At 44.0% G+C, this 26,642-nt stretch overlaps 1 protein-coding gene and 1 pseudogene across 3 annotated transcripts in view; one reads left to right on the top strand and one right to left on the bottom strand.

Moving 5' to 3' along the window:
• Nucleotides 1–4,551: 4,551 nt before the first annotated feature.
• Nucleotides 4,552–6,121, bottom strand: LOC105739561 (annotated as a pseudogene).
• Nucleotides 6,122–6,642: 521 nt separating this feature from the next.
• Nucleotides 6,643–26,642, top strand: part of PDE10A (phosphodiesterase 10A) — a 662,241-nt gene continuing 642,241 nt past the window's right edge. For 2 of the 3 annotated variants that reach the window (XM_030809953.1, XM_030809950.1), the window contains exon 1: nucleotides 7,674–8,126. In XM_030809953.1, the coding sequence (XP_030665813.1) occupies nucleotides 8,021–8,126 (106 nt within the window). In that variant the 5' untranslated portion in view covers nucleotides 7,674–8,020. Of the gene's footprint in view, nucleotides 6,707–7,673; nucleotides 8,127–26,642 lie in introns of those variants that run through there. The other variant, XM_030809952.1, reaches the window with a different exon arrangement.

The raw sequence follows: 26,642 nt of genomic DNA, 5'->3' as shown, positions 1-26,642 counted from the left end.
AAAAAAAAAAAAAAAAAAAATGAGAGGAGGTTCTGTATCCTTCAAAATTGTCTATGTCATAAAAGAGAAAGAAAAATTCCAGAAATTCTCCAGATTGAAGGGCTATAAGAAATAGGGCAGATAAATGCCATCCTTGAGCCCTAGACTGTATGCTCTGTGGGACAGGAGGATGGAGAGAACATCATAAAAGACATTATTGCATCAATTGACAAAACTGGGATATGGGTGATAGATTAGATAAAAGCATTGTAGTAATGATGTTAATTTAGTACTGTTGAAACCAGTACTGTATCTATATAAGAAATTCTCTTATAGGAAGTATGCACTGAAGCCTTTGGGGGTCAAGGACCTACAGATACATAATTCACCTTTAGCTTCTTTATAAAGCAAAGGATGAGGGTGCATGTGATAGACTAAGTGGGATAAGATGCTAACAAGAGGTGAATCTGGGTAACAGGTGTTATGGGTGTTTTGGGTATTATTTTTATTCTTGCAACTTTTCTGTAAATTTGGAATTATTTCCAAATAAAAGAATAAAACTGTGGGTGATGGAATTTAAATAAATGAACATATATAGAATAAACTATGCCACTTATGGAAGAAGAACAGATATGACATAATATTTCTGCAATTATATGATTAGTTTAAAAACCATAGCTATAATGTCCTTCTTCCCAAAAAAGTTACTTCAAGGCCTACAACAAATGTTCTATGTCATATTATTTGCCCTCCTTTTCCTCATTTATAACAGAGTATTTGGGGGCTGGAGAATTAGCCTTCTTAGATAACTTACTGTTTCTTGTAGCTCTAAAAATCAATGATGACATTCTGAATGTTTTTAGCTCTAACCCATTTGCAACTTTAAGTAAGCTTCTTCCAGACTTTCTGTGTTTCCTGTACTTATTTTAAAATAGTTTCCCACAAGTTAGAAATTTTTTTACATATAGAAATTGTTGTGCTCAATTGGTCAATGTAATGGGGTGTCTTAGTCTGTTTTGTGCTGCTATAACCGAATACCTCAGACTGAGTAATTTATAAAGCACAGAAATGTATTTCTCATGGTTATGGAGGCTGGGAAGTCCAAGATCAAGTTGTTGCCAGCCTCTGGTGAGGGCTTTCTTGCTCCTCACCACATGGCAGAAGGAGGCAGAAGGGATTAACCCTCTCCTTAAGCCCTTTTTATAGTGCTGTCCATTCGTTCATGAAGGCAGAGCCATCAGGACCTAAACCTCTCACTAGGCCCCACCTTCCAACGCCGTTGAGACAGGGATTAAGTTTCAAACACATGAGTTTTGGATGGCACATTCAGACTACAGCATGAGGGAAGTATCAGTTTGTCTAATGGTGAGTTCTTGTAGTCTGTAAGCTACTTTGGTTTTGCTCATTTTTTCTGCACTGTTCCTTGGAAGTGGACAGAATTAACACTCTGTTTATCTGAAGGTCTCTCTTCTCAGAATGAGAAGAACCTAAAAATGCCCTTCCAAGAAAAGAGAAAATGAAAAGGTCTGACTATGTGAAGCAGCTCTCACACTAAAGCTAAGGCCGTCCACATGTCAGAAGTGCTGAAGCCTTGCACAGGGCATTTTTGTTCTTAAAGAACTCCTTAAGGTCTTATGGGGTCATTGTGGAAGCAGTAACACAGGAATGAGGAAGCAAGGCCACTGACGGTCAAGTGGACACCTGCATGGAACGAATTGGGGAAGCATCCTTAGAGAATTGCACTGCATTTCCTAGGCTCACATGACAAATGTATTACCCTTACCATAGCTTAGATGAAATTTGCCCTGTAATTTGATCAGTTATAACTTTGATATGGGTAGAGGTGGCCAGAGGAAAGGAAAAGTGTATTCTAGTGCTCGCAAACACTAATTGCCCACTATAGAGTAACAAGGTGGCTTCTGGCTCCTACATCAATCTCTCATGAGTCTTCATCTAAGCTCCTTTGACATTGATCTGTTCAGGTTAAGTTGGTGACATGGAATTTCCAGATGTGCAGGATAGGTGACAGATTATAAACTGCACTCATACCACCAATTGGTGCCCAGCTAAGAGGGCTGGCATGAAGCAGCATCTGCCCCCTCGACACCAATGACCCTGTAATCCTTAGCAAAGTCTAACTTATTTTCAGGTCCTTCTGCAGAAGGCGGGCAGTTACATGTGCACTGGAAGTGTGGGCCTCCACATCCTCTCTCCCCACATGGCCAAATCATCTCCTTTAGCGCCTTACCCTGGAATAGCCTCTTGTAGCTGTTCCTCCTGCCTCTGATTTCACCTCCTTCTGATCACCTCATCAACTTTCCGACTCAAACATGTAGGACATCATTTTATCTCTTTCATAAAGCCCTTCAGGATGCAGGCTCAACTCTTCAGCATAGGCTGAAGGCACTTCATTGTCTGTTCACCCTCCATCCTGGCACTGGCACCCAAACCACCCTGATGCCCAGCGTTCCAACCATCCCACTCACTCCTGCCTCTGGGGCTTGCACAGCTGCCTCCACTGTGGAGCTCCCCCAAGGCCTGCAAACCCATCTCGGATGCAGCTCCCCCTGTGGTCCTCTCTCCCACCTTTCCGGTGACTTGGGCTCCAGGAACTCCTGCACTGGCTGCCTTCATCAGTGCCCTCGTCGCACTGGCTGACTGCCTCCACTAGCGCCCTCGCCCACTGGCTGCCTCCACCAGCGCCCTCGCCCACTGGCTGCCTCCACCAGCGCCCTCGCCCACTGGCTGCCTCCACCAGCGCCCTCGCGCACTGGCTGCCTCCACCAGCGCCCTCATCATGCCGGCTGCCTTCATCAGCGCCCTCGTCGCACTGGCTACCTTCATCAATGCCCTCGTCAGCACCTTGACGCCTTGATAGTGTGCCTGCCCCCTCCTCTGCTGGATTAGGACAGCCTTGAGGGGAGATCCCAGGACTTCATTCTGGAGCCCTAGAGCTCAGCGGTTATTAAATGACTCAAATGTTTGACATCTAATTTGGGTACTCCAAAGCTCCAGAAACAGGGATATATTTACTTGCTGATGAGAAGGGATGTGAATGCATTGAAACAGGATGGATGGGAAGGAGCAGGTGGCTTTGAGAACACAGGTAAGCCTGAAGGTCCCCTTTACTTCCGTGGTGGCCAAGGGCTAGGTGGGCATGCCCCTTGGTGCCCATGGGAGGCTTAAGGCAGAAAAGAAAAGAAGACTAATGGAGAGAAAAGAAAGAAAAAGGGGAAGGCAAAGAAAGGATTGAACAAGAAAGCGAGGAAGGTAGAGAGATTGCATTTCTCAGGAATCACCAGAGATGTGACAGTGGTCTTGGGCAGATACCCACACACACACACACAAGCACACACACACATATTTAATGTGAGAGATCACTATGGCAGAGAAATGGCCTTTGCCAACCTCCAAGCTCACTTTCTTTTATGTTCTAAGAGATGAATCAGGCAACTCCTGAATGTGTGGTGAGAGGTAAAGAAAGTTTGATGAGGTTATGTAGTTTTTATGCAATTATAAGCAAAGGCAAAATTCCTGCCATTAGGAAGCTGACATTTTACTGGGAAAATAGACTAAACAAGGCAGATAAGTCAACCACAAGCAATGCATGGAGGAAGTAAACAAAGAAAGGCGGGAATAAGTGCTGGGAGAGGTGGTGTAGCAGTGCATGGTGGGGTGGACTCTGGAGGCTTCTTGAAGAGGTGCAAGAGGAAAAAATGTGAAAGAGGAAGAGAATGTGCCCTGCAGATATTCAGGACATTGGGCAGAGGAGTTCCTGGAGAGGAATCAGCAGCTGCAAAGGCTCTGAGTTGGGAGGGTGCCTGGTGGGTTCTAGGAAGGCCCATGTGGCTGAGAATAGAGTGAAGGAGGCGTGGGCAGAGTGAGAGCTGAGGGAGGTGGCAACAGCTATAACCCAGACATGATGGGTGTGGGCTTTCCATTCACCAAGGTGGAAAAACTGTGGGAAGAGTGGGTTTGTGATGGGGGTAAAACCAACAGCTCAGTAATAGCCATGTTAGGTTTCAGATACCTTCTGGATGCCCCAGTGGAGCTGGTAGCTAGAAACATGAATCTAGAGTTTAGGAGAGGGGTCTGGGCTAAATATATATGTGCAAGCGTCATTAGTATTCAGATTTAAACCCACAAGGCTGAGCGAGATCACCAAGGGAGCAGGGAGTGATGGAAAATAAAAGGTCCACGGATGAGCCTTGGGACACTGCAACATGAAGACAGTGGGGAGATGAGGAGTTCAGCAAATGTGACTAAGGGGGAATGTCCAGAAAGGTGGGACACAAATCAGCAGAGTAGAGTGTCTGGAAAGCCGAGTCAAGGTTGTGTTCTAAGGAGGCAGGGATGAAGAATTCTCTCCACTGCAGTGGGTAAGTCATCTAAGATGTCTAAGAATGGACTCTTGGATAGAGAGTTTTGGGTTGAATGGTGACCTCAGTAAAAGTGAGATATTGCAGGACAGCAGAAGTAGAACTCTTAAGAAAGTGTTTTGGAACCATTCAAGACCCAGAGAAAGGAGAGAGACCAGAGCCACCATCTAGACAGCTGCATTCTGTTGTAAAGGGAAACAGAGAACCTGGGTAGAGATGGAGGGAGAAGGTGGAGAGTCAAGAAAGTTCTTATTTATTTTTCCACGGAGAAATGACATTATGTGTGTGCATAATGGGAAGGACCCAGGAGACGATTTAGGGGGGAGTGCCCACGCAGTTATGCAGACTTCCCTCTCATGGCACAGGGGGTTGGGATCTAGTGCCCCAGGGCCTTTTCTGGGGCATGAGCACTAGGGGAGAAAGCTAAGACAATGGCATCTTCTTGCAACCTTCTCGGACAGGTTGAACCACCAGGGGCTCTGCGCAGGTGTCACCACACTCCCAGGCGTCTGTTGTCACCTGGCCCGGAGCCCGGGTCTTGGGGGTCTTGGGGTAGCAAACTTCCTTAGGTTCACTTCAGCGACATCTGTGCCGTCTGTCCATGGAAGCTTTTGGGTGCATTTATGAAGCTGCGCCCTGTGCCTGGTGCCTCAGAACTCAGTCCTTTAAGTTCCTCCCACCCAGGGTCGGGAACGGGCCTCACCATCTGGCGGCTCCTGCAGCAGCTCTTTCTGGCGAGTGCAAGCCCACGGATTCCCCACGAGCCTGGTTCGGGTGGGGAATCCGCGCAGCAGTCCCCTGCACACACCCTCCCGCCGTGCCCTCCTTCCCTGCGCAGTGCATCCCTGGGTGCTCAGGAAGGGAGAGTGCGAGGTCCTGGGCCGCCAGCGGACTCAGGGGGAGGCGACAGGCTTGGCTTCAGCCACAGCGTTGCGCCACGTGGGCGCTCCCCTCTCTGTTGCTACCGTCCGTGCTGCGGGATGGCCCTGGTCTCGGTCCCCATCTGGACTCTTCATGGTGCGGAGACTGAGCACAGTTCCCTACGTTTTGCGTCCCAACTTCTCCGGGGCAGAAAAGACCCCTGGTGTGTGTTGGGGAGAAGGGGGAGAGCAGGCCTTTGGCCTCTTAAGGGTCTTTTGGGGTCCCCCCACACTGCGCCTAGGCGAGGGCGCCTATCCCCATGTGGGAGGAGCGCCCCTAGCGCCGGCGACATCTCTGCAGACCTGGTGGTCCCAGCGCGCGGGGCATCCATCCATTCATTGCGACTCCGGACGCGGCGGCCCTAGGACTCCAACCGAAATCTATGAATGGGAAGAGGAACGAGAACCAATGTCTGTTTGCACTCCCTGCTTCCCCGCATCCCAGCCTCCCTCCAGGCAGAGCGAGCCCCACACGTAGTGACAAGGGGCGGGGGTCGGGTTGGGGGGACTGCGGGAGCGTCCAAGGCTGGGAGAGAGTCTGGCTGGAGACTGCACTATTTATATACTCCGGTGCTCCAGGACAAAGAGGGCAGATCCGACTCATCCCCCTCCCCCAGCCCCAGCACCTCCCCGGCCCCCTCCTCTGGTGGCTTTCATTTCGTGACCACCCCGCCGGGGGGGGGCGGGTTGGCAGGTGCGGGGGTGGGAGCTGTCTCCGCGGGAGCAGCCTTGCCAAAGGTCCGGCTGCTGACGTCCGAGCGCCCGCTCCTGTCAATGAACGGCAGCGGCAGCCTGGGGACTGTTCTGGCAACGAGGCTACAGACGTCATCGCCTCCTGTTGGACGCGGGGGGGTGTCCGAGCAGCATCTCCGGCTTAAAGGGAAACTCTCTAAGTTCCGGGCAGCCAGGAGAGACGTTCCTGAGAGCACATGCACCCCCAAATGTCAAGTGCACTCGGACACACACACACACACACACACGCGCGCACACACAAGCACTCATGTTCTAGACAGAGAGGTCTGAGTCCGAAGTTGCTGCGGCTGGGAGCTTGAGCTGAGATGGACTGGTCTTCATGGGCGCCCAAGGCGCTGGGTGCAGCTTTCCCCGAGACCCCCAGATGGAAAGGAGGGAAGGAGGAACCCCACACACTCGCCTTTTGCGAGAAGATCGGCGCGCACCCCAGAGTGCCCCAAGCCTTTGGAATATGCCTGCTGCGCGGAGCGCGCGAGCGTGGTGGACAGGTCCCGAACTTGGCCAGCGGGCTTTCTTGGCAACTTGCTTTGCGCAGTTCTCCATGGAACCCTGGACCCACTGTGCTCCCGGCGCCTTGCCTTTTTTTTTTCTTTTTCTTTCTCTCACTCTCTTTTTTGAATTTATGAACTCGAAATGAAGCGGAAAGCAGATATGCGCGTCAGCATACTTTGGCGGGTAAGTTGACAGTTCCTTTTACCTATTATTTAACCCTTGAGAGTCCAGAAAAACTTAGTCCCGATCTTTGTGTGTGTGTGTGCCTGTACTTAAAAAAACTTCCTGTCCTTTCCCTCTACCCTTTTTGGCAATAAGAATACGTGTGCGCGTGTGGGGTGTGTTGTGTTTGTGGACGTGACTGTTTGGGGGAAAGGGTGATGAGTGGACTCCAGAAAGAAGAAAAGGGAGTTTATAAAGCCGAAGACTCACGGGTTTGCAGAGGAGGGGAGAGACTGCCGCCCGCCCCAGCGCCAACTGACAGCCTGGGGGCTAACGCTTGATCCGAGGAGTTTGAGAGCTCCAAGTTCCCAGGGAGGGCTGCGCGCCAGCTGCAAACCGCAGCGGCTGCCGCGCCAGACCCGCAGGTGCCTCCCGAGGCGGCCTGGAGAAGGGATGGTGTGTGCACCGCAACTTCCTTCCTCCCGAGCCAGCCGCCCTTCTCCAGTTCTCAGTGGGGACAGGACCCCCTGCTGTTTTGATCCTCGCCTCTGCCGCCACTCTCTTCTCTCCCCCCACCTCCCCCAGTCTCTTTTGCAAAAGATCCTGTGATGTCATAGGGGAGGAGGGGGTCCGGAGTCCCCAGCACCTGAAAGCATCACTAGATTGCATTCTGCAGCATTTTATTTTCTTCATCCCACCCAATTTTCCTTGCAACCCATTGAAATCGCATCCTCAACAAACACTGCAAACACTGTCCCGCCCCCCTCCCCCCAAGCCAAGCCCAGCCCAGCCATAAGACACCACTCCTTCGTAGCTAAACAGGACCAGGAGTCCTCACAGCACCCCACCCCATCGCCCCCCAAATGGGGAAGAAATCCGCTGAGGCACCCAAGGAGCCTCTCCTTTCTGGTTTGATCTCTCCTCCCCTCTCGGCCTACCCTTCTAGTTGAAGGAAAAGGAGGAAGGAGGAAGGAGAGAGAGAGAGGAGAGAGAGACTGAGAGAGGGAGAAGGAGAGGCAGAGAGAGAGAGAGAGAGACAGAGAGAGAGGCGCAACACCAGCAAACAGTCTCCTAGACGTAGGGCTACATTGATGGACCGGATTGTAGAATTTCTGCACTGAGTCCCTGCCCCTCTGCCTTTCCTGCCACCCCAAGTCCCTTCCCCTCCTGAAGCAGCAATCTCTGCCATCTCCCTCTCTGGTCTCTTCTCCCCACCCCTTTCCTCTGCACCTAACCCCCTCCCCTCCATCTAACCCCACCTTCACTCTCCTCTCCGAGGGGGGAGGGCCAGGGGGTGGGGAAAGCAAACCCCCAAATCCCCAGCCCTGGGCAGAGATGTCGAAGAAACGCAAAGCCCTCGAGGGTGGAGGAGGTGGCGGAGAACCCCAGCTCCCAGAGGAGGAACCCACTGCCTGGTTTGGGGACAGCAGCGAGGAGCAAGGTAGGGGGCGGGGAGGGGGAGGAGAAAAAGGAACAGGAGCACATGCAGGAAGACGTTTGGGAGTTGAGATCCCTCCGCAGGAATGCCCTCGCCACGCTTCATCAGAGCTCCCTATAGCAAGACAACTTGAGTAGACTTTTCCCCCACAGATGGGATTTTACGTGTTTCTTCAGGATACGGGGAGTGGGGTGGGAGTGAGCCGATTAGATAATGCTGGAGACCCAGATCTGCGTGGACCTGATGCTGTGTGGAGAAGAAGGGAGGGTGGGGTGGGAAGGGAAGAGGCCAAGAGGTATTGATTGGGGACAGCTGACTATTTTCCCTCATGCCTGCCTGGCTGTCATGTGCATTGGTGTGGGCACACTGTACTGGGGATGGAGAGCCTACATGAATGTCTGTGTGCAGGACACCTGTGTCCAGAGGGCAGGGGTGCCGGTGAGATCCCCCTCGGGCTCGTTGCTGATGAGGGACAGCAGGCAGGGACGTTTACTTCTTCCATGCTTCTCCAGTCCAGGGATGCTTAGGGCTGCGTCATGTGAAATCTTCATCCTCTGCACAGGCAGGGCCCTGTGCCGCCTCCTGAAGTTGGAGGTGAGGTTTTTGAAGCAAATGGGGTGATGTGCTGTGATTTCAAGGAGAGACGTGGTGGTGAAAGCAGTTGGGTACTTCTTTGCCTAGAATAACACCAATGAAAAACTGAAGATGGAAAATTTCCTATGGAAACACAAGTGATACTTGGATATCTGATTTCCACATAAAAGAAACCCAGGCAGACACCTTTTATTTCCCTTAAAGCTTTCTGGATTTGGTTTAAAGTAGGCCCCAATGAACTAGTCAGGCTTTTTCTGGGCTGCAGTTAAAATGCAAAGGAAAAATGAACCAGATGGAGATGTTTTGTTGTTGGCTAAGCTGTGGAAAATTAGGTGAACAGGCATGTTGGGGGGAATCTGAATCTGGATAGGTAGGCAGCTAGGTAGAGGGGTTGTTTGTGTGACCGATTCCTTCCTGCAGCCCAGCTCTGTGGCCTGGGCTGTGGCAGGGGCCGAGCTGGGCAGAGTATCCAGAGAGACTGGCTTGGGCTCCTGTCTCCAAAATGGAGGCAGTGGCTCTTCTCCTTTGACGTCACAAGAAACTCCAAGTCACAGAAGTCCTTCCACCCAGAAAACAGGACTCTTTGTGTGCAGTGGGAACCTTCGGCATGGCTTGCGTCCGTTTCCAAACAAAGGACGGGTTCCGGCCATGCCTGGAAAGTGCATTTTGGTTACACTGGAAGGAGTTGAGAAGAATCCCACCGCTTACCTCAAAAGGGGTATTTCAGTAACTGCAGGCTTTGACTTTCTCTGCCCAGTTATGATTTTAGAGCAAAGCTAGGGCATTTCTTAAGTTACTTTTACTGAAAAAAAAATGGCATTTGGTAAGAAATTCAAGTACTGCAGGTGACTTTATTTGTATGGTTGTATTTTTCCATCTTTGGGGGAAATAATTCAATATCACCATGAGTGTCTGGCAAATTCATCAGCTCCGTACGCGGTATTTGGTGTTGACCTCGGGTCGCTACATAGGCTTTTCTTTTGGTTAAGAGCAGACGAAGTCTATGGGAACTGAAACCATCATTATGGTAAATAACAACCTTAATATTTTTAATGCGATTTTAATAATTAATAAATGTATGACTGCCAGCTATGAAAAGAAATAAGAATTGTATTTCAGCAAACATTTTTCATCTTTTTGGTGGAAATATTTGGTATTAGGATTTTGAAAAATCTATGGAAGTCTGTACTACCAGTAGCAAGTAATTCCCACATTCCCCAGGTAATACGAGTCTACAGAGAATATTTTGCAAGTCAAACTAGTCAACAGTAAGTACCTATATCCACAGTACTCAGAGATTATCATAATTTCAAAAAGATTTATTGTACAATTTTTTTAGCATAAAAATGTCTAAAGATTTTATTGTATCCTTTGTATTTGGCAACTAAAAATGCTACTTGGTAATTGTCTGAGAATATGTAACTGTAGAAACCATTGAGGGGTGAACACTCCACTACCATGGAGTTGGGAATATATTTCTTTGGGAAATGGAAACCACGGCCCATGCCTGCAGTGGCGGGAGCACATCTGTGCATTTCTGGTGGATGTCTGTGGTATATGGCTATATGAATACACGGCTGTGCATGCTTTCGCAATGGGAAACCGGGAGGCCAGGTAGCTGGCAGTGTTTGAGTGACAGCTGTTCATGACACATAACCCCTTACCCGTGATTAAGAAACTGCATTTTCTCTGCCTCTCAAACTCAGTGCTGTTGGTTTTTACCCCTTTGGGCCTCTAAGCCAAATTTGACTGTACACACACTGCAAAACAGAGAAAAGTATATATATTGGTGTTGCTGACCTGGATGGAACATCAGAGGGATCATCTTTTAAGTTCCAACAACTTGGAAGGTTCATGTGTTTGCTCATTTCAACCATTGAGAGTATATTATGGCATGTATGAAATGAAGGCAACTGGAAATTAACTTTCAGTGGTAGTCAATGATTTTAAGATGGCCTGTTGGCACGCTGGTTTGACTTGAAGTTTTAAATAGCTGATAGGCATATAGGCTGCCTAGAGAGGAGTATGGTGGGAACTTTGAACATGAGAACTAAAGCCCTTTGGTCCTGTTCACGTCCTTCCCTACCACCAATCCATGCCAGAGTGCTCGTGGTCTCTGGCCACAACTGCTAAGTGCTCATTTCAGGTCCTGTGCTGATACTTCCTGGCTATTGTGCTGTGTGGCCCCTGTATTGTTAATAGTTTCTCTTTAGAAGATTCCTTATACTGATGAATGTAGGATAGTAAATGGGTCATTGTGTACATACTCAGATGGTTTTGGTTTCCTCCCTGACCTTAGTAGATCCAGCCTGCTTAATTTAACTAGCTAAAATGAAAGATGAAGTACAATATCCTAGCTTAGACTGAATGTTTCTTTGGATGTCCATTGAAGTTATTTGACACGTGTACTCGTGTGTGTGTGTGTCTGTGTGTGTGTGTCTGTGTGTGTGTGTGTGTGTGTGTCTGTAAAATTGTGATTAGGATACATTCCTCTTATGGGCAGCAGCTGGCTCCGTGTCCAACATGTGTGCAGTCTATACTGAGGAAGATATTAGCATAAAATATTAAATTTATAAACATTTTTCCTTTGTAACTTAAAGAAAATTGGTGTGCAAATGGACCATGCCAATGACAATTTTTGTTTTGTTTTGTTTTGTTTCTTCTTTTCTTAATTGCTTTGAACTTGGACATAAGATTGTGTTACAATGTTTGGTTGATTATAATTGAATGGACATGTGGAAAGCTATCTGGGAGGACTCTTTGTTGAAAACCCTGAATAATTGTATTTATTGATCTTATAACTAATAAGAAAGCACTTCAAAATTTTTTTCGTTCTCTTCACATTCTTTTTATATTAGTCTGTTTTCAAAGAATTAGTATTTACTTAAAGAGTTTGGTTTAATCACAAGATATCTTATTAGTTTCTATACACTGAGGAAGTAATACTAACTCTATTTTTCCAGTTATGCTGTAGTTAGAAACCTGTTCTCCTAGTACCTATACGTTCTCTGAAATCCATCTCTTTTCTCCCCTCTCCCCAGTGTCACCCTAATTGGACTATCTTGCTTTGTCTTCTAGTTTTAACCTCCGTGTCTTTCAAGATGGTTTTAGGTTAGGAAATTACGTAAGTGGTATATTATTACATTAAATTAATCTCATGAGTGTTTTAAAAGTAAGTAGTTTCTGTTTTGGATGAAATTGGTTAAGATCCTCCCCAGCCCAGTTTTCTGGGTTCTTGCCTTGGTAGTGCTTAAAACCACCCAAAGGGGAGACTCTGGGACTGAATGAATCTAGGGGACATTTGGGCAAGACCGACTCACGCATTCCTTGAATTTCTTGAGCCATAGTGAAATACGGGTAGCTATTATGTGGTCAGATGAATCAGTGACTGAGTGAACATGCGGTTTTCAATAACCACATACCTCTACCTCTCTGATATTACAATAACACCAGGATTTTGTAGCTTTCCTGTATTTATAATGGGTAGTTAGCATTGGGAGAGCCTGAAGCTGGGCATAGGAAGTAGCATCAATTTTATGTCTCTAAAACTAGTTAAAAGTGAATGTGTATGTTGTTAACTGACCTATATCTACCTAACCCCCACCATCAGCTAGGTTGAGCTTTCCAACAGACTAATGTTTCTAATAGAATTGCTCAGATTGCCTATTTCTAAAATAGCTTACAAAAATATCTCTCAAAGGGTGATTTACATCATTGATATTAAAAAATGGGCATGACCCTCGGAAGAGGAAATCAATGTTAAAGACAAACAAACAGTTATACAAGCATGCATTTTTACAGAAGTTTGATGGCAAAGGCGGTTATCGTTTAGACATTTTTTAAAGTTCTTGTGTTAGTTTCTTTGGCTTCAAACCAAAAAGGCCATTACCATGCAGTGGGCCAAAGAAGGTGAAGGAGGGGACTTTGAGGAGAAAAGGAGCTCAAGAATGAAGCCTGAAGAATGGAATAGAGGCCTCAGTCCTCACTCATCTTTGGACCTGCCCCTGCCTTTTTGATTCAAGTGGGAAAGAAAATGACCAATATCTGAAAGACAAAGTCACCCCTATGTGCCTCTCTCCTCCCCTCAGGTTGAATTAGATGGCCTTGGTGGTCCAATTTCTGTGACTTTGATTATGACTTTGGGAAGAAATGAACTTAAACCATAACTGGACTCCAATCTAAATGATAACTCACAAAGGAACCAAATGAGGGGTAGTTATTAATCTGAAAGGGTGGGGAGAGGAAGTTACCTAAAAACTGCATTATTTGAGAAGCCACTAACTGGGAGGATACTCTCTTTTTAGAACTGGCAGAAGCTCTGAGCATCACAGTTCAATAATGTAGAGCACCTTTTGATCTAGAGTACAGCAGGGACTCTTCTTTATGTTGTAAATGGCCTATATTTACCTACATTTATATTCCTGTTTGCCAACTCTTGCTCCCCAACAAACATGCACCTGCCCCTCCCCTCCAGGGGAAAACAGAATTGCAAATAAACAGAGGTGAAAGTTATGTAACAATGCCACCTCCTGTCACTTCTATGGCTAGCTTCAATAATACAGATGGAACAAATGTTTCTCAGGCAAGCAGAAATTATCTTCACCTGTTAGCAGGAGGAGCACTTTTAATAAAAAGAACTGCTCAACCGTGACATGAAATTCTTAAGAGCTCTTTGACTTTCCCTTTCCTTCCTTGATGAATATAAGGTAGCAATCACAATGACCAATATCTTGATATTATATATTGCATATATCATATAGGTACATGCATATATATTATACACACATGGCAACAGTAGTCAATGGTCATGAGAAGATGTACTGTAAGTCCTCCTCCAACCCCAAATGTCACATACGTGACCCTGGTTCTTATGAAGCCAACCAGAAATTTCCTGAGCACATACAGAATGATATATGTAACATCCCTTTCATATACAGACACAAGTATCCTGTTAAACTGTTCTCCTTATACTTTGCTTTATCCACTTACCTGTATCTTGGAAATGTATCAGCATACATAAAACTACCTTCGTTGCCTGTATAATATTCCGTGGTACAATGTGCCGTAATTGATTTAACTAAACCCTATTGAATGACATTTAAAATACTAGTCTCTTGCTTTTATAAATAAATAAAGCTTTCATAAGCAACCACACAGTACTTTTTCAACACATGTATACGTGTATATGTTGGTAAATTCCTAGATATGGAAGTTGAGTCAAAGAAATGATAACGGTTTCGACTCTACCGAAGGCTATTTGCCCATACCTGCTGTAATTTTCTTATGTAGCTTGATCTGTCATGGGTACAGACACTACATTTTGAAAATCCCAAGTTGGGATATTTGGTAAATATAAGCATATTCCTCAAAACGGTGGGATAGAGCATTTGAAATGTAGAAAGTCCCAGATGTAGGGTGATTACACCTACGACGGATTTTAGGATTTATAAGACAACTTTCTTTCTTCTCCTGCTCTCTGCTTAAGGTGGATATTGGGATGAGCAGTGTTGCATTACATCCATCTCAGCAACAATACATAGGCGCAGGTTTGTGATTTTGCTGTAGAATAAACATTGAGGAATTTAAGTAATGACAGAGAATGAATTGTGTTATTTTAAAATGGGTATTATTTTAAAATAGGACACGAATGTTCTTTCTGAGGAGATTTATGAAAACTATAATTGGTATATGTATTACTCTTGAATTCTCAGATAACCACAATGGTAACTCTGAGTGTTGTGACTTTCACATATTTTATGTATTTAGAGATTCCTAAATTTGTCAGTCAGAATGTTGGCTCTCAAAGAGTGCGAGTGGTGGTGTCTTAACTGTGACATTTCACCATGTGGGAGCTGATAACCCCTGCCTTGTCCCCTGTTTTGTCCCTGCCCCTACCAGTGTGCCTGGCACCTAATGGGCATGCCAGCATTTCTTGTTGAGTGAAATCATGAATGTTTTTGTAAGTGAGGCAATTTGAATTAACAAGTATCTTATTTAATAGAAACTATAGTATTTCTACTTGTAAATGACTATATTTATATTGAGTTGTATAAGTTTTTTATTCATGAAATAAAATCTGCTATGAGATTAAACATGCCACAGCAGCACATATTTGTAAAAGCATTTTTCCTCAGGACATAATTTTAAGGTGCTCATGCCTGGTCTGAATGGGTGAGAGAGAAGTAGAAACATGTTCCCCTTCCCCTTCTGCCTCGTACCTGGGCCAACTGGGGAGAAAGCCCACATGCTCCTTCCCTTGGTGCTAATGGGGAGTTCAGCCCACAGAAACCTTGGCCAATGAACAAGAACCCTTACATAGCTCCAGCTCCCAACCACAGCGGGCCCCAAGCCTGTATCCCTGCTTTCAAGCCTTTTTCAGACACACTGGGAGCTGGCCCTCCTCTGCGTAGAAAGCCTCACTCTGAGCAGTAAACCGTTTCATGTCCTCTTGGTGCGTGTGTCATCAGAGTTGACATCTGAATGAAAGTTTGGGTGGGAGGTCCATCTCACTCTCATGGAATACCCATCACAAACATTTTGCTACATTTTCTTTTTCTCCTCCTCCACCTCCTCCTCCTTTTCTTATTCTTCTCTGGCACACATAATTATTATTATTCTTGGCTGAAGTACTTCAGAGTTATTTATAAACATTTTGATAATCTAAATACTTTAGATTTATTTTCTAAGACAAGATATTCCTGTACATGACCACAATTCAACACCCATACTAAGAATGCTTAACATTGATATAATGTTATTATCTAGTGGGAGCACATATTCAAATGTCCCCAATAATAGCCTGGCTAGTTTCTCAATCCAGGATCCAATTGGGAATCACACATATGTTGAATTGTCATTTTTTTAAATCTAAAAAAACTCCATGACATTGACATTTTTGAAGCATCTAGGCCACTTATCTTTCAGAAATCCCAAATTTGGATTCATATGATGCTTCTTAGTGATTAGACTCAAGTTAAATATTTTGGACAAAGATACCACATAGGTGGCACTGTGTCATTCTCCATGCATCCCATTAGAAAGCACCTGATGTCAGCAGGTCCTGTCGTGGTGACATTAAGTTTGATTGCTTGGTTAAGAAAATTTCTGCCAGACTTCTCCACTGTAAAGAGAAATAGCAATAAACTCTGATTATTCTTCCCTTATGCCATGGCAAAATGTCTGCCTAAAGGGGCAAAATGTCTGCCTAAAGGTGCAAAATGTTGACAACCAAAATCCTTAATTTAATATCAATTCATAATTATATAAATTTGGATTTTATTTACATGCCAATATTTTTCTTTTTCATTGAGGTGTAATGATTTTAGAAAGGGCCCTTTCTGAGCTCAACAGCTTAGGTGAATTTTACGGGAAGAGCTCAGTGGATTTTAACATAAATAAACACCAAGATACAAGCCATTTCCAGCATTCCAGAAGGCTTCCTGTGCCCCTTGCCTCATCAGGTCCCTTCCCACAGGTAACCATTGTTCACCCTTCTGACCTCTGTCATCAATTCATTTGCCTGCTCTGGGACTCTTCTGTAGGAATGGAAAAGCACATCTTCGTTACCTGGGTTCTTTTAGTCAAACTTCAGTTTGTGGGATTCAGCTTCATTGTTGCAGTAGCTTGCTCTTTTTAAGTGCTAAGTAATATTCTGTTGTATCACTATTCCACAATTTACTTGTTTTTTCTACTATTGATGGACATTTGAGTAGTTTCAACTTTGGGGCTACTGCAAATAAAACTGCTATGCAACATTTTTATACGTGCCTTTAGTGGACATAGACCCTCATTTATTTGAGGCACAAATCCTATAGACCACTTTTTATTTTAATAATTTGTTTAATATTCTTTATTAGTCATTGGAACTCATCAATGAAGGTGTTTGATTTTCTATAAATACATCTGAATATCACAAACCTTATATTCATAAAAAATTCAGGTGCCTTCATGGGAACACTTAAAATTCAGATATAGAATCTTGATAAATGAACTAGATTTTACCCATAATAGAAGTCTGTGCTTAATTTTGACTCACAAATATAATTATCCCTCTCTACCATGGATGTTGAATTTGGTGCTTGTTCATTTAAGTGGTGTATTGTGCTTGCTTTGAGGACCCTGAAGGAGACGGTATTAAGAAGAAAGATGGACCGTCACCAAGTTATACCGTCCTGAGGTACAGTTTGCTGGTAGTGTGGATTTCTTTACTTCTGTTTGAGAAAAGCTTACCAGATTGAGGAATCTCTGCCTAGGAAAGTCTGTAAGTTCAGCTCAAGAAGAGAAGGAATCTGCTATCTTTCCCAAACTGCTTTTTCGTGCTATTGTGATTTTGATTTCCCACCTTCTTTATTTTTCTGCATCAATGTGGCATAATGACATCCACTTGCTGGTCTTATCTGGGGCTGGCCCGGACTAACTGTGAAGTAGAAAGGGACAAGTGCAACTTTATGTCATCCTCTGGCCACAGAATAATAAATCTCATTTTAAAGTAACAGGTTCTGTAACAAGATAGAGAACTTTCAGTTATCTTCACATTTGGCTCCAGCCTATCTCTCACCAAGGGAACTATCTGTTTAGGACAACGCTTCGATGTGTGCTGGCAGCAGAGGGTGCAATTCCAAGGCTTCCGGTGCACAGGGTTTGGTTGCTCCAGGAGAGCGTGTAGGGAAGGTGGGGACAGGAGGATGGCCTGGCACACAGCCCGAGGAGGGCCCTGCTGCAGGGTGGCTGGTGGGGACTGCAGAGCCCAGGAACAGCTGTCAGTTATTGTGAGCTGGTGTGGTGTGTGGTGGAAGACGTGACTCTCTGTGTGAGTCTAGTGCTCTGTCAAGTTTACCAAATTCTTGAGTGATTCAGAGAGGCTTTGTAAATGAAAAACCCATGAAGGGTCTGAGTTTCACATATGGGCTTTGGTGGCATAAACCAGAGTGAGTGAGTGTGAAGTGGTAGCCGGAGTCGGGCGAGTCCAGGAAGACTCAGGTTCTGGAATATTCTTTGAAACATTGGCAAAGGCTCTGGTGTCTCCAGGTAGGAATATGCTGCGATTCAAGGCAAATCACCCTACCCCAAGGGTTAGCAAACTCTTGGCTTTGAGCTATATTGAAGCCATTTTTTTTTTAACTTGAAGTGAATTGGAACATTTTGATTGTAGTCACAGCCTAGTCTCCTGTTTTCAATGTGGTATCACCTGTGGCTTGAGATTTAGGTAAAGATTACAAAGATGGTGAGAGGCCTGGTTTTACTCAGGGCCCAACAGATTTTAGTGATTCAGCCTAAAATCATTGGGGCTGAGTCAACATCAGCTGTTATCTTACATGATAATAATAATAATTAACATATCCACATAACAGTAACTTAAAAGGAGTCTTTTTTAGCTTCATTATGAATGTCAAAATGTATATGGAGAAGATAAGTTTGTCATGGCATACAAGAAAAATCTATAACTAACTGACAACATGCTAATTTTATCCATATCCCTCTATGCTTAATAGCAGGTTCTTTATTTGCCCTACTTACTCCCATTTTTGTTGTTCAGTCTCTGATTCTAAGATTTGTAAGATCATCATTATTTGATTGTCTAAAATACAACGCAAAAGAATTACAACATGGAAGTGAAATGTTGTCAATTTCAAGATTTCATTAAATCCAAGAGAGGTGCTGGGAACAGCTCTACCCACATGCAATGTCGTTAAAAAACAAGTTAGACTTTGAGCTGAAAAAGGAAAATCAATGAGGGTTATCCTGTGTCCCTACTACCAAATATTTCTATTCCATTCTATTCTAGGCATCAAAAATGTGCCAAGTATCCACGAAGCTAAGTGCTGGGCACGTGGTGTCTCAAGAACAGGCATAGCCTTGCTAGTCATAGTGACGGTGTTTTGTTTAACTCATACAACAAAGTGTCATCTGATGATTTCTTATTTTGCTCACTTTTATTGTCTGCCTCTCCCCATGAAAATATATTCTCATTAAAGTTGGAAACTTCTTTGTGCTTTCTTCCTGTGTACCTCTAGCAGTTGGACTAAAGCCTGGCAAATGTTAAGTGCTCTTAAACTTTGTTGAATGAATGTGTGACTAAATGATTGAGTTCCCCTTTAAAAAATTTTTTTAGTAGAGATGAGGTCTCGCTCTGTTGCCCAGGCTGGTCTCGAACTCTTGAGCCCAACTAATCACCCACTTCTGTCTCCCAAAATGCTGGGATTACAGGCATGAGCCACTGCATCTGGAATAAATTGTCTTTTTAATGGAACTTTTCTCTTGAGTTAGGGTGAATCAAATGCTTTATAGAAAAAGGCTAAGGGGGACTTTTAGAAGAGCTCCCCAGATAGCCTGAATGCCTCCCGGCTCTCAGTCAGTCTCAGTTGCAAGTGGCAACAGGCAAAGAGAATAAACTTAAGTGAAAGGCGGTGGTTTATCAGCAAGTCCTGGGGAGAGGCCACGGCAGAGGAGTATACGGAAAGCAGCCACCTCCAGGGTCTGGACCCGGGTTCCTTCTCCCACCTCCATTGTTCTCCCAGATAATGAGACGAAGGGCAGCTCAAGGTCACACCCTCACAATCCCTGCGCAGCCAGGAAAGAATACCTTGTCCCGGTTAACCGAGCCAAAATATCCCAAAGGCAGACACTCCCATTTCTATAGATAGGGCAGGTGTGTTCCTAGAAGAAAGTTCAAGAGAAAACTGTGCATCGAGGCATGACAGTCACCCTCTGTTTCTCCTGCCAGATCCCTGTCATTGCTGTCCTTTCTGGCTGTAGGGAACTTGCCAATGTTTCTTTAATTGTCTAGTAAAATTTAGTACAAATGTTCTCCTTCAGCAATAGAATCTAGCATACTGTGGTCCCAGAGAAGGTACCAATGAGATGTAAAATAGATGTGCAATGCTCTATCAACTGGTAAAGTCTTAATATCTTATGTCCACCAGATTCTGTACTCTTTGTCATTCAGCAAAATTGATACTTACTTTTAATTATTGCTTATGATATCTTCTCTTCCAGAACTCCCATTCTCCACTATCTCTTTGTGTATGCCTTAAGCATCCTTGGAGGCCCTTGTGAATTTCTACCTTCTCCAGGAAGCATGGCCATCTCCACGAGGGGCAGACAGGTTTTTTCCTCCAGGACTCCAGGGCTCTGGGTGGGGTGCCAGGCACTTACTATACCTCCTGGTGCATGAGGATTGTTCCAGTCATTTTTAGATCCCTCTTTCTCCCATTAGCCTGAAGAATTATAGAGAAGAGATTTGTTTCATGCACATTCTTGTAGTCGTTGGAGTCACTATTTGTGTAGAAAGCCCATGACCATTTTCTGATGGAATAGAGACATACATTTGTGAAAGTTGCCACTTGTCAAAAAAGTATGGATGAAAGAGGAGGAAAGATGTAAAGAAATAAAACTCTACATATCTGCATTGATAAGAAGCTCTCCTCTAGCTACTAGTGATATCAGTATACAGTATGAGAAGGCAATTTCAAACTTGCAATTGATATGTTTAGCATTATTTAACATGTATTTAATAATTTAATGGACTGATTCAAGTAGTACTTTGTAGACGATAGAAAATATAAGGATAAAACTATCTTGCTTCAGACAATGACTGGTGCACAAGGTGGGTGATTTTTATGCAAAATGCTTTAGTTTTGTTACGAAATTCTACATGTTATTGAAGAAAGAAATTGCCCAAATATCAAAGAAGATGAATTGTGATAAAGGAATAATAAAACTTTACATGCAAAGCCATGTTACTATATTCATAAATGAACACTGCTGCCGTCCAGCCATTTCACATCTGTCTGGATACTCCTGTGAAGTCCTGACCTCACCCCTTGTTCGGGATGGGCCAGTCTGGGGCCCACGCTGCGGTGCTTCTCATCTGTCTGCCTCTTCCCTGGGGCCTCTTCAGTGATCACAGGCATCTTCAGACTGCCAGGAACAACTGAGTCTTCAGAACTTTTTTTTTTTTCATAAAAAAGATTTTAAGCTTTTGTTAATGTAATACATTCCTTAGTCAATCTCAACTAACTTCAATAAAACTTCCTTATATCTTTCACTCACAAAACATATGCAGGGATCCTAAGAGACCTCAATTCCATCACTTTTTAATTTTATTTTCATTTTTTCATTTTTTTTGAGGCGGAATTTCACTCTTTTCACCCAGGCTGGAGTGCAATGACGCAGTCTTGGCTCACTGCCACCTCTGCCTCCCGGGTTCAAGTGGTTCTCCTACCTCCCAAGTAGCTGGGATTACAGGCATCTGCCACCATGCCTGGCTAATTTTTACATTTTTATCAGAGGCAGGGTTTTGCCTTGTTGGCCAGGCTGGTCTCGAACTCCTGACTTCATGTGATCTCAGCCTTCTAAAATGCTGGGATTACAGGCAAGAACCACCATGCCCAGCATCCATCACATTTTGGATTGGGCTCAACCAGTGTTTTCTGAATTATGGCTAGCAACCTATTTGTGAGCCATGAAATCGATTTATTTTTAGGGAGCCCTAACTATGATTTTAAGCAGCTGAACGGAATGGAAGAGAAGGGGAGGGAGAGGGGGAGGGGAAGGGGAGAAGGAGAGAGGGTGGGAATGGAGGGGAGACGGGAATGAGCTGGTGTTGTACAGGGACTTGTGTGTGTATTTGGTACTCTTGTCAAACACATTTTTTATTGTGAGTGAAAACAGTAATAAAATCCCTGGCCGAGACCATATTTTACAGGTATCTTGGTCACAATAAACAGAGCACCAATGCCAGAATTGTTCTGGCCTCTTGGCGAAAAATAATAAATTATTTAGTTAATTGAAGCCAGTTGCTTTGGATGAAGGGTTGTCCCTTAAAGGGCTCTCAGCCGCCTTTGTTCACTGAAGGGGCACGCACCCCCATCTCAGCACCTGAGCCTCAGTGCCACTGGAGCCTCCTGTCATCACTGTCCCTGCTGGCTGACATTGTCTAAAGGTGCTTGTGTGCATCTTGGCTCCCCAGCTGGATTGAACACGTTTTAAGGGCACAACCAAGTCTTTGTCTCAGTTATTCTTCAGGGAACAAGTAGAGTAGGTGTTTCACAAATAATTTTTTTTCGTGACAGAGACTGGGACACATCTCAGCCATAGGTCATACCACCTGGCAGGGTGGGGTGAGAGGAGAGGAAGACAAGAGAGCCATACTGGATGCCCGTGGCCGGCAGAGAGTGTGGAGGACCCAGGGGCAGAATCCCTGTCCACCTGCGCAGGTGGCCGCCCTGCTGGTACCAGGAGTTCTCACTTCCCAGCAGCTCCATCCCGGCCAGCAGAACAGAATGTTCCCCACCTTCTACCACAGAGTGAATGGTGCACTCTCCTTTCTAAAATCATTTTTATGCTCTTAAAACTTTTCACACCTAATTCTCAATCCTTATTCCAATGTGCTTGGGGAGTAATTATGTATTTTCTTTAAGTGAGATTCTTTCAGGCTTCCTTTGTTACAGCGTGTACCTTTTCTTTCACCCCCTCACACCCCAGGAGGCTGGACTGCAGCCTCTGTTATTTATGCCGTGATTGCTACCGTGTCAGGTATCACTCCTTATTCTATACTTTAACAGGTTTAAAGTTAAGCCCAAGTCAACACCATGGGTGCATACAGTTCTTTATTTTCTCCTTCAAGAGTGAAATCTGGGTGGTCTAGATTTGATAGGTGTAGAGGTAAAAATAATAAAATAAATAAAAGCTCTGTGGCTGCCAAAATGCCAGTTTTCAAAATTAATGCCAAGTTATCTTTGGAAATGTCTGGAATGGTTGTGGTTTGCAGTACTGCTTCCAATCCCAGGCCTGAAGATTTAAACTTTTCCATTCTCTTTTTAAAAATCAGAAGCAGTAAATTACTATTGTTTTGCTTCTTCTTTTTCTCCCATCTTCAGTAAAATACATACGTAAAACTTGATTCTTCATTGGAAAGGCACTTTTGGAAGTCTGGGCCTGAGTCTGGACCAAGAGAGAAATGAAAATGAAACGTACAGTCACACAGTCACATGTTTCCTGTGTGCAAACACCCGGAGAGTGGCAATGGGTGATGGGCACGAGTTTATTTTCCCAGCTCTGAAGGAATTTTCAGTCTTATAGGAAGGTAAGAATGTGTGGCATGAGCCCTTAAGTGAGGTCGTCCAGTGTGTTGCAGAGGTTTCTGGAAGGGAGTGAATCATTTCTCCTAAGCTTGACTGAATTGAATCATGGATGGCCTCGAACTTCCAGCTTGAGGTGCTCACGAGTCAATGAGGGGTCACCATCATGTTCAATCATGTATTTAACAATCAGAATCCATTTCTGTGCCATTTAAAAAAAAAAACTTAACAGCGATTTCTTTATAACAACTTCTACCAGGTTCAAAAAGCAAATTGGAAGTTTCTTTTTTTTTTTTGTCTCCCTCTGTTGCCTAGGCTGGAGTGCAATGGTGCAATCTAGGCTCACTGCAACCTCTGCCTCCCAGGTTCAAGAGATTCTCCTGCCTCAGCCTCCCGAGTAATTGGGATTACAGGTGCCAGCCACCACACCCATCTAATTTTTGTATTTTTAGTAGAGACGGGGCTTTGCCATGTTGGCCAGTCTGGGTCTCGAATTCCTGATCTCAGGTAATCCGCCTGCCTTGGCCTCCCAAAGTGCTGGGATTACAGGCGTGAGTTACTATGCCAGGCTGAAAAAATTTTTTTTCGTTATCAAAATAATAGGGTCCAATTCATGTTCTGATAATGCTTTCTCCAATGCACTGTTTTTGTTGTTGTAATTCTATTCATTTATTCTAAAATAAAAAATAAATGCAATTGGCAAAAATTCAATAGACAAAAAGATATATAATAAGAAATAAATCTTTTGTTTAATTCAGTAGTGTTTCAAAGTTTTCTTCGTCTAGATATGGCTTCCTTCCTCTAAGTTTATTTTTAGCTATGTTTACCTTTTTACTGAACTTATAAATGGAGTCATTTCTTCTATTAAATCTTTTAAACAGTTTTTTTTGTATACGATAACCATTATGGATATTTTTAAAAACAGATATTTAAATTTTGAAATGATCTCAAACTTATAGAAAAGCTGCATGTACAGTAGAAATATTTTTTTCTGAACCATTACCCCCAATAATTTAGTGTGCGTTTTCTACACACCAAGACATTCTCTTACATTGATCACCTTACAACTACCAAAATCAGGAAAATAATTGTGATACATCTCTACCATCTAATCTTCAAATCCCGTTCAGGTTTTGTCAGTTGTTCTAATAACATCTTCGATAGCAAAAAGATCTGTTCCAGAACCACACATAGCATTTGTCTCTTTGGTTTCCTTCAGTCTGGAGCAACTTCTCAGTCTTTCGTGGGCTTCCATGACTTGTGTTTTTGAAGATTTTGAGCAAATGATTTAAAGATTGTCTCTTGGTTTGAGTCTGTTTTGGTATGTACTCATGGTTAGATCGAAGTGATGCCTGCTGGGGGAAATATCATAAAAATGATGCTGTGTCCATTTGTCCTATTACTGACGGTGTTTACTCTGACCACTTGGTCACTAGCTAAATTAGTGTCTTCCAACAGTCTCCACTGTAAAATTACACTCTTTTCCTTTGTCATTATGAAGGAATTTGGGAGTAGCTACTCTGAAGTCATGTAAACATTTTCTTTTTCTCCAGACTTCTTCAATTATTCACTTGCTGATTTACATGAGTATGGACCTATGGTTTCCTATTTTATTCAATGGTTTATAACACATTATTTGATTTATTTTCAAGCTTAAATTGTCCCAGGTTTGGGCAGTGGGAGCTCCTTCAGGGTGGCTTCCATGTCTTTCGATGTATACATCTCTATCTCGATCTGTCTCTGTTTAGAGATGAGACATATATACATACACAAATGCATTTGTAGCTGTATTTTTTTATGTATTTAATCTATTAGGTTGGTGCAAAAGTAATTCTGGTTTTTGCCAAAAACCGCAATTACTTTTGCACCAACTTAATATATTCAAAACCAGGAATTCATATCAACACCTTCATTTCAGCCAGTACCACTGGGCTACTTCTAGTTTCTCCTTGTTAGTATTTGTACCTCTCTTCTCCTCCATCGCTATAGCTACAGCTGTGTCTTATTTGAACAATTGTCTGGGTGTAGCCAATCTCCCATAACCGCTGCCACCCCCTCCCCAGTGAGGACACTGTCCCTACCCTCTCCAGGCTGTGACACCTGAGCCACCACCACCCTCCTCTATCCTTGGCAGAGCTGCTTATCTTGTCAGGGGAAGAGGAAGAAGAAGAGGAAGTTTGGAAGCTAATTTGTACTCCACCATCTTATTGATTTCTGTTACTTACATTTATTCTTCATATTATTTTCTCAGGTACCTCAGGTAGTTGTTCATAACATGATTTGCAGGAGGGTAATTTTACTTTCCTTTTCCAAACATTACACCTCATATCTTTCTCATCTTATGGCATTGTCAAATGCTTCCAGAATGTCATTAAATGAGGACAATGATGAAGACTTTATGGGAATGCTTCTTTTGTTTTTCACTCATCATAGTGCTGGCTCTGGGTAGAGACAGGGAGGTTTCATCGGGGTGATGATTCTTAAGTGCAAACCTGGTACCAACAGAGTCCTGAATTCAACCTTAAGATGGATTCCCATTGACCACAGGGTGCAGGTTCAAGCCCACAGCGTGGTCAGTGGGGCCCTACAGGCTCTGCCTTCTGCCTTCTCTGTCTTTGCCTCAGGACTTTACTGATCATTTTCCTTTTAATCAAGAGTAGATGTTAGAGATAAAAATTTATCACATGTCTTTTTTGCTCATAGATATAATCTTACATTTTCCTTTTTGATCTATTAATCATCTTCAAAACATTTTAAAATCCCTTGTTTACAAGTAAGCCCCGGTTAGACACAACTGAAGTTTTCCATGTCACTTGGTCAGGGTAGGTCACTTAAAGAATCACATGAAATCTCTGTCTCTCTCTCTGAGTCATGATGCCTCACATGGTGAACATTTTGGAGCTGCATGTCTGATTTTGTTCCTCCTTGGTCAAAAGAAAATCAGCATGTTGAAAATGTTTGGCCCATTTTCTAGAAATCCATGTGGGTAAGAGACCCCCATTGTGATAGTGGGTGGTAGTGGTGGCTTCATGGTGACATTGTTTTAAAATGGCACTAAGGCGAGCTGCTTGTCTTATAGCAAATGTGAGTGACACCATCCACCACAGTCCGATGGGTTTGATGTCAGTACTGTGTAAAATACAATGACCTGCGTTGGTTTCATTTAAACCTGACATTTTGCATCAGCACGCTGGTGAATCCTGCACAATACCCCTCGCTAATATCATGCCTCTTGATGAACCATCTTCTCCTGGTTTCTCCAATACTCTCCTAAGAGCAGGCGTCTCTGTCATTCCCTGACAGAGGAGGGGCACTGCCACCAACCAACTCACCTAATACCAACCTTTCTGTGCCACTTCCCTACATATTTTGTACGACGATCAGTGTCTTTCACCCACATTGTCTCCTAACCTTGGACATCTTTCTGTGCGATGCTTCACGGCTCAGCATCGACACCAGAACTGCTCTGTGTGTGTTTAATATTAACAGAGGTGTGATGTCTTACAGGAAGTTTAGCAGAGTGCAATTTTGGGGAGTGCTATTGTGAAACCCAAGAGGAAGCAGAGTTTGTGGTGAAAACACCTACCCATCTATTTACACATCAAATGAAACATGGGAATCACTTCTCGTATGTATAAATTCATGAAAGTTGATTAGAGACTGGGAAAATAGTCATAGAGCAATCACGGGGCTATCTCAAAAGCATGATTGAAGCCCATGTCTAAGAATTAAAAGATAGATGTGTATTGCCCAAGGAAAATGCCCGAGACACTTCTCTATTTTCTGTCCTGCATCTCTCATGTACAGATGCTATTTCTTTATTCAAATCATCTTTTCCTTATGC

This window comes from Nomascus leucogenys, chromosome 3, assembly GCF_006542625.1.
Source record: "Nomascus leucogenys isolate Asia chromosome 3, Asia_NLE_v1, whole genome shotgun sequence".
In the NCBI taxonomy this organism is placed as follows: Eukaryota; Metazoa; Chordata; class Mammalia; order Primates; family Hylobatidae; genus Nomascus; species Nomascus leucogenys.
This window is presented reverse-complemented; position numbering and strand designations above follow the sequence as displayed.